Source organism: Citrus clementina, unplaced genomic scaffold (assembly GCF_000493195.1).
Source record: "Citrus clementina cultivar Clemenules unplaced genomic scaffold, Citrus_clementina_v1.0 scaffold_2, whole genome shotgun sequence".
In the NCBI taxonomy this organism is placed as follows: domain Eukaryota; kingdom Viridiplantae; phylum Streptophyta; class Magnoliopsida; order Sapindales; family Rutaceae; genus Citrus; species Citrus x clementina.
This window is the reverse complement of record NW_006262688.1, coordinates 17555256-17563682: the sequence shown is the minus strand read 5'-3', so window position 1 is coordinate 17563682 and position 8427 is coordinate 17555256. Positions and strand designations below refer to the sequence as shown.

The window sequence follows — 8427 nt, the reverse complement described above, 5'->3', positions numbered from 1 at the left end:
GATTTTAATAAGGCATATTCTTTGTAATGAACATCCAAGGGGGAGTGTTATGAATTTATTAAAATAAATGCAGATTTTCATAACATATATCTCTTAGTCTCTCAACTATCTCTCATTAGCAACCTTTAGCTTCCCTATAACTCCCATTATCTCACAAGGAATTAGATCCATAATTTTCCATAATTTCAAGGAGGGATTATGTAACTATAAAGGGGGAGCTCATCTTTTGGTTTTGTATACACACAATGGGAAGGAATAAAATCACTCTATAATAAATCCTCTAATTTATTTCTTTATCTTGCGTTGCTTATTTATTTGTATTGCTGGCTAATAGTTTTTTTATTTTTTATAAGGCTGCCTCATCTTAAAAAAAAATCAATTCATATTTTTTATCAGTTTCATCAAGTGTAAAGTAAAAAAAAAAAGATAATACTAAATTTTTTTTTTCAAAGCCGCGTGAAATACAGTTCTATTTTCTAGTATATATATAAAGCTAGGGTTAGAGGAGGTGATGTGGCATCACTATTTCTCATCTTCTTGTATTTTCTATTATCTAATAAATTGACTGAGATTAAAAAAATAATTACATTACAAAATATTAAAAATAAAAAATAATTATTAGATTACAAAAGATTACATGTCTCTTCCTCTTTCTATTTAAATTCAATAATATGTAACCATTAATAATAATTATTTATAACTCTTGAAACATTCATTTATTTTATTATGCTAACAATTAAACTTTAGTGGCTTAAATACATCAATTAATTAATATAGGAAGGGAAGTTCCTTTATCTTCCCTTAATAATGCCATTAGGGCCTAATTTTAATTTCATAATCTCATATTTAATTATGCAACCTTTTGTTTAGTGTCTTTTAGTTTCTTCAAACTTTATAAATATTAAGTAGTTAAGATTTGTGGCATCATTATTTTTCATCTTTTTATATTCTCTATTATCTAATATATTGGTTGAGATTAAAAAATAATTACATTACAAAATATTAAAAATAGAAAATAAATAAAAAATAATTATTAGATTACAAAAGATTACATGTCTCTTTCTCTTTCTATTTAAATTCAACAATATGTAACCATTAATAATAATTAATTATAAGTTTTTAAACATTCATTTATTTTATTAAACCAACAACTAAACTTTAGTGGTTTAAAATACATCAATTAATTAATATGAAAAGGAAGGTTCCTTCATCTTTCCTCATCAATGCCACTAGGGCCTAATTTTAATGTCTAATCTCATATTTAATTATGCAACCTTTTGTTTAGTGTCTTTTGGCTACTTCAAACTTTATAAACATTAAGTATTTAAAATTTATTATGTTTGTATTTTTTTATTATTTAACCAATATCCTCTTTAGAAATGTTCTTGTGTTTTTATTTTTTGACTTATTTAAATTTTTAGTATAGTGTGCGTCATGGAATACTCTTTTCTTTATGAGTTGAATAATGATAAAGATAGTTGGATGATAAGTGTTAAGCTTTGTAGGATGTGGGAGTCTATTAATACCAAGAAGAATGGAGAATTTATTAGTGTGAACATAATTTTTATTGATGAAAATGTTGTATACACTTAACTATACACATTAATATATATTTTTAAAGTTAACAAAAAAATAAAGGGAATTATCAGCCATATACCCTTAAATGATACTCGTATCAAACGTATGTGAATATTTTTTAATTTTATCACTCGTATACCCTAAGTTGACAAAACACTTCTACTGTCTACCAATCCATTAAATTCTATTAGAAAGTTAACAGAATTGTGGCAAATTGACCATTTTACCCTTGAAACTCAAAATAAGGTAAAAAGATAAATTTACCCAAAAAATTAACGTAAATTTTCAATACACAATTTTTTTATTTTGTTATTAATAATACATTTTTTATATTAAAAAATGAATTATTAATGTTACATATTATTAACAAGGGAAATTATCATTCGTATACCCTATATTTACTCTATTATCAAAAAAACTACAACACTTTGAGGGTGTATCAATCGTCTACCCTTAGTTGACAAAATGTATCAGCCGACTACCAAACCGTTAGTTGTCGTTTGAAAGTTAACAGAATTATAGTGAATTGACGATTTTACCCTTGAAAATTATCACTTTATGGCCTTAAATTCTCTTTTTATCACTTGTATACCCTTAAATTATCACTTTATCATATGAAAAGACCAAATTATCCTTTTGACGTCATCATACTTAAATGGCAACTAATGGTTTGGTGGTCAGCTGATACATTTTGTCAACTTAGGGTGGACGATTGATACACTCTCAAAGTGTTGTAGTATTTTTTATAATGGAGTAAATTAAGGGTATACAAATGATAATTTTCCTATTAACAATTATCTATAAAAAATATCCATATTATACTATACAAAATTATTAACAACGTATTATTTATAATTATACATATTATACCATAAAAATTTCAAGTTGGAGCTTGGAGGAGTATATTAGATTGTAAAGTAGTTTTTTTAATCAATTATTAATAATTATCCGATAAATAGGATGACAAGTCATTTTTATCAATATATATCATATGACATGTCATTTTTTACTAGATAAATAGGATGGCATGTTGTTTTTTTAAAATCAAAGTTTCGTCAATCTTAAAAGACTAAATTACCCTTATGATGTCAGCGTTTGCAAACAGAAGTTAATGGATTGGTGGACAGAAGAAGTGTTTTATCAACTTAGGGTATACAAGTGGTACACTTCAAAAGTGTTCACACACGTTTGATACGGGTATCGTTTAAGGGTATATGACTGATAATTTCCCAAAAAATAATTAACTTTCATAAATAACTTTAGTTTTATAAGACTGTGTCATCTTTAAAAAAAAATCAATTCAAATTTTTTATCAATTTCATCAAGTGCAAAGTAAGAAAAAAAGATAATACTAAATTTTTTTTTAAAGCCGCACGAAAGGCGGTTCTATTTTCTAGTTTTTGATAATGGTAATTATCATTTTATAGAAGTAGTAGCAGTAGATCCCTTTTGTGTGATTGAAAAAATTAATAATTTTGTTTGTGACAAGTTCTAAGAACAAAAAAATTATAGAATTGACAATTTCAAATCAACTAATCTATTTAATTGTTGTTTCTAGATCAATTCTTACGACTTCCTGTAAATAAATAATTGATTAAATTCTTACCATTTAATTGCATGTGAAAGTGCAGAACTCATCTTCTTAAGGTTGTTGGATGAACAACAATGATAGAAATTTTTAGTCAATCTTTAAAAATGTATAGATTATAGTGTCATAATTCAGAATATATCAAAACCTCCATACATTTAATATAAAAAACAAGGACCTAAAAGTACCTTTCAACTCTTTTTTTTTTTTTATATCAAATTCTTATTGGCTACAAACAACTCCTCAGTTGAGTTGGTGGCTATAAGCATGTAACTATGATACACCAAAGATATCATATTCCATAGTTTAAATACTGTCTGGTGCTCATATTTATTAATTTTTATTGACTTCCTTTCCATCGAATGCTTAAATTATAAGAATACTGGTGTGTTTACTTTTTAGATTAGGGAGTGGGAATGAGGAATCATTGCCATTTTGTGTGTTTGCTACTACAAAAGTAATTGTAGAATGAGAATAAGAGTGTTTGGTGGTCCCACTATATATGCAAATAAGCACATGAATCTCATTTGCTTGTGGAGGTGGAAATGAAAATGAAGAATGAGAATAGAGAATAAATTAATTATTTTACCCTTAAAAAAATTAAATATTAATTTTTTATTTAAATATTAAACAATATTAATAGTATATTATTATGATATTTTTATAATTGTTTTAATGAAAATAACAACAACAAGAAGTAGTTAATTAAAAAAATTATAGTATTACACTCAATGTTATAATAAACATACATATATTTCCCTTTAAAATATTTATTTATTTGTTTTGTTAGTGGAAAATTATACAATTTTAGCATTCTGATAATTTGTAACAAATAAACACATAAATGAGAATACGATTCATTTTGATTTTGATTTCTACGGTTTAAATAAATAAATTATTGTGATTTTCATTCTCCATTTTAATTTTAACTCATTATTTATATAGATATAATTTTTATAAAAGATGAAGAGAATATACAATGTCTAAATCAATTTTCATCTCCTGACTTTTTTTAAATATTCAAATTTAGATGACAAATCAAATGAAATTATTTAAAAATTAATAGATCAGTTCGAGCAAGAAAATTGTCATCTTTAATTGCTTAGTAAAAGAAAAAAAATCTGTAATTACTAATGACACCATCACATATTTTAAAATTTTTTTATAGAGCATATAAAATAATTTAATATTTGATAAATATTTTTTTTGGACAAAAATTTGCGAAACTTACTACTACTCATCTTAAATTAATGGTTAATGAATGGGGATTATGGAGTTTCGATTTTCCACGTAGCTTTTCACTATTTTCAATTATCAGTCGTTGCCTCGTTAACAGAAAATTCAAAGATCCTAATCTACTTGCCTTGACGGCAATGGACCCAGTCACATTAAATCTTCTCCAAAAATATAAAGAACAATAAATTAAAAAAAAATTATGTTATTGTCCATCTTACTCAAAAGATTAAGACTCAGTGAGAGAAAAAAAAAATTGTTTAAAAACAATCAGTCTCCGTGTTTTTTTCATTGCCCTTTCTAGAAACCAAAATACTATGTTTCAATTGGGGACAGTTTTGATATTTGCTCTGTTCTGTTTCAATTTTAACCATTTTTTCATTTTCTCTTCACAAGCCAGTTCTTGTTTGCTCTGCCTTTTCTAACCGGGAAAGTTGATTGCTTTACATTTTCAGTTAGAAAATCGTCTCGTTTTCTTACGCGAAACTCAAAATAGAAAACCATTCACTGAGTCTTTTTCCCAGAAAACAAGGGTTTCCGTTGAAAGAATTTTTTTTTTTAAATCTATTCTCTCTCAAAACTTTCTCTCCCTTTCTTCCGTTATAAATTCTGCTTCAATTCTGTGTCTCTCCTTAAATTCTTCGTGTTTTGCTTCGTGGGTTATTGATTTAACTTCAAGGGTTAACGTTGAATGAAAATAGACTTGTTTCTTCAATATTGATCAAAGCAGAGCAGGCTTGAGTTTCCTTCAAGTTTAAACGAAAAAAAGAAGAAGAAGAAGAAGAAGAAACTTGAAAAACGATTACTTATCGTTTCATTTCTTTTCTCTCCCTTTTCACACTGAATTAGACAATCGAAAAAAAAAATGTGTATTGAAATTTGAACAGAGGAATTCAGAAACACAGAGAAATTTTGCATGTATATATATATTTTTTCTGTCTTGTTGTGTTGATTTTAGTTTGTTTTAAAGGGTCCGTAAATTTAGCTGTCCTAACGTCGAAAAATAGAAAACGTTTGTAGACAAAATTTGCATTTCCATTTTTTTTTTTTTTATCTAATCTAATCGAAATCCCGACAATTTCTCTCTCCCTCTGTTTTGCCCTTTCTTTGTTATTTTTCTTTCCTCTGCTCTGTGATCAAAGCTTGGGGAGAGAAAATTTTTCTCTATCCCTCTCTCTCTTTCTCTCACATTTTTCTGTTGCAATAATGTTTCTTGACAAAGGGTCAACGCAATCAAACCTCGACTGCTTCCTCCATTGCACCACACCAATAGTACGTTCGCAATTCCTTCCCAAGGTTTGTTTGATTATATATTGAATTCTTTGTTTTTTCAATTTTGGGTTGTTAAATGTTAATTTTGTTATGTGATTGTTGCTTTTTGTGTGTTGCAGACTGAGATGAGGGACCTTAACAGTTTATGGCATCCATGGGAGAGGGAAAAGGTTGAGTACTTTACATTGGGTGATTTATGGAATTGTTATGATGAATGGAGTGCATATGGTGCTGGAGTTCCAATTGTTTTGGGCAACGGCGAAACCTTGGTTCAGTATTATGTGCCTTATCTTTCTGCAATTCAAATATTCACCAGCAGTTCTTGTGTGAATGGGTTAAGGTAATTGTTTTAGTTGTGTTAGTTTTTCTTTTGAAGTATTATCTTTTTCATTGATTGCATTGTTGAATTCTTGAAGATATGGATTTATTGAATTCGAATAAATTTACATCAAAGCTGCTGAAATTATGTGCTTTAGAGTTTGATTGATCAAGTGATATCATTTGGGGCTTCTGCGTACAAGTTGTGTAACTGGGGAAGTAATGGAGGAATCTTTGTTTTTTGTTTTCCAGAGAAGAGACTGATGATGGTGAAACAAGAGATTTGTTTAGTGATTCATGTAGTGAAGAGAGCGAGATGGACAAATTATGGAGATGGGATGGATGCTCATCTGAGGAAGGAGGGTGTGATCAAGACAATCTTTTGCATCTCAATGATAGATTGGGCTACCTTTATTTCCAGTATTTTGAGAGATCTACTCCTTACGGAAGAGTTCCTCTCATGGATAAGGTACTTTTTCTTAGTTTCTTAAGTCTATAATGCAAGCTTGCTTGTAGCTTTATGCTGTTTTTTACTTATAAATTTGTTATACATCTTGTTTTCCTTACATGAAGATCGATCAATTAAAGAACTTATTGGAGTGATTATAGCATCTGTGGATTGGTTAGAATAATCTGAAATCCTTTTCATGATAAGCATCTAGTAAAGATAGAATGGATCTTTTGACTTTTGGGCATGAAACTATAAACTTCTTTTTTTCTTTCTAGTTTTTTTGTAGTTTGCGTTGTCGATTTGTTAATATTCTCTCATTTCTGGACTCACTAGTTTGCTTAAAATTATTCAGATTCATCTTGTCCTTTCTTAAGTTTATGATTTTTTTATTAAGCATCTGTTCTTGCCTTTGATCTGACAATATCTATTATCTTTTACTGTGCTTTGAGGAAGAATATTAAGACAGAATTTGTAATTGACCATTATACTCTATATTCTTTGTGCCCCTTTTCACTATGAAAGATGCTGATTCCATAGATACTTTATTGGTTCTTTACTTTCAGATTACAGGATTGGCTCGAAGATATCCCGGGTTGATGTCATTGAGGAATGTTGATCTTTCACCAGCTAGTTGGATGGCAGTTGCTTGGTATCTCTATTTCTCTATTTCTCTGACTGTACGTTCATTCTCGAAAAGTAATTAATAACCCCACAAGCTAAATATAACTGACAGTCTATATTTCACAAGTAATGAATTTTTTAGTTTGCAATTCAGCTCTACTGCAGATAATCCAACACATAGGACAAATTAAAACTGATGGCTTTAGGATCTCTGTAGAGTTCCATTTCTGAAATCAAACAAGTGACATGATTTTCCTATGATCATAATATATTAACAGTTAACACGTATATCATGTCATTGATGAGTTGTATGAATGCGAATCAAATGCAGGTATCCTATATATCATATTCCCATGGGAAGGACAATAAAGGATTTGTCCACTTGCTTCCTCACTTACCATACTCTTTCATCGTCTTTTCAAGGTACTTTGCTGTCCATTATTAATTCAATCGGCTTTTTTCATATATCTGCTTTCATTTTCTTAGAAAGTTTTATATTCATACTTCATCTGCTTCCAAAACTTTTGTTCTGGTTGTTTTATCTCTGTATAGACATGGACCTTGATGATGACATTGAGAATGATGAAAGGAAGCGAAAGGAAGGGGAAGGGATATCTCTTCCTCCATTTGGCTTGGCCACTTACAAGATGCAAGGGAATGTGTGGGTCTCGGGCAATTGTGGTCGGGACCAAGAAAGGCTGGTGTCACTTTTGAGCGTAGCAGATTCGTGGCTAAAGCAACTAAGGGTCCAGCACCATGACTTCAACTACTTCGTGGGGATCAGGCGTGGCTAAGAGCCACTACCTGAAGAGTTTCCATGAAAATGATGATTCATCACTAAAAGCCTCTTTTTGGGTTTTTGGCTTTGTGCTTGGACAGAATGTTTATAGGCCTTGAATTGAGGTTTGCAGCTGATTATTTTCATTGTCATGCTTCATTGATAGGCATATTTTATGGCCAATGCTTGTATGAAATCTGAGTACGAGAGAGTTGTGAGATAACTCCCTCGGTTTTTGCCGCTTTGTTCCCGGCGATTAATGTTCTTTATGTGGATAAATAGGTGATGTTGACAGGGATGAACTTATAAGAAAAGCTCTTCAACTATGAACTTCTGTGGATTGTGTAATACTTGATTATAATGAAAAAAATAGCCACTGAAAAAAAAATGATTGGAAGTTTTTGGAAAATCCATTATACTGGATAATAATCTGTTGAAACATTACACGTGTGCAATCCAGACTCATTTGGACCTAAAATATTTCCATAATGAAACTGCATAAACTAAAGTCTATTGATGGACGTGTGGGTCCCCAATTGGTGGGGAAATGGCCAGTTGCCACTTGCTTTTCTTGCCCTAAAATTAGCA

The 8427-nt window shown here is 29.6% G+C and overlaps 1 protein-coding gene across 3 annotated transcripts; it reads left to right on the top strand.

Moving 5' to 3' along the window:
* The first annotated feature begins 4609 nt into the window (after nucleotides 1-4609).
* LOC18052636 lies at nucleotides 4610-8078 on the top strand. 3 transcript variants are annotated; one of them, XM_024191490.1, is made up of 6 exons: nucleotides 4610-5671; nucleotides 5791-6011; nucleotides 6242-6458; nucleotides 7004-7089; nucleotides 7393-7484; nucleotides 7614-8078. In XM_024191490.1, the coding sequence occupies exons 1-6, from the start codon at nucleotides 5606-5608 to the stop codon at nucleotides 7853-7855; spliced, it is 924 nt and encodes a 307-aa protein (XP_024047258.1). In that variant the 5' UTR covers nucleotides 4610-5605; the 3' UTR covers nucleotides 7856-8078. The 3 variants fall into 3 exon arrangements, with proteins under 3 accessions (XP_024047258.1, XP_006447334.2, XP_006447333.1); XM_006447271.2 differs by having other exon boundaries at nucleotides 4610-5695; nucleotides 7004-7117; nucleotides 7614-7721; XM_006447270.2 differs by having other exon boundaries at nucleotides 4611-5695.
* Nucleotides 8079-8427: the final 349 nt, after the last annotated feature.

Bases quoted from the DNA above. Each gene is read 5' to 3' on its own strand.
- LOC18052636 (XM_006447270.2), top strand. From the start codon at position 5,606: ATGTTTCTTGACAAAGGGTCAACGCAATCAAACCTCGACTGCTTCCTC. The intron at 7,090-7,392 runs GTATCTCTATTT...AATCAAATGCAG, and splicing joins AGTTGGATGGCAGTTGCTTG to GTATCCTATATATCATATTC. The intron at 7,485-7,613 runs GTACTTTGCTGT...ATCTCTGTATAG, and splicing joins TCTTTCATCGTCTTTTCAAG to ACATGGACCTTGATGATGAC.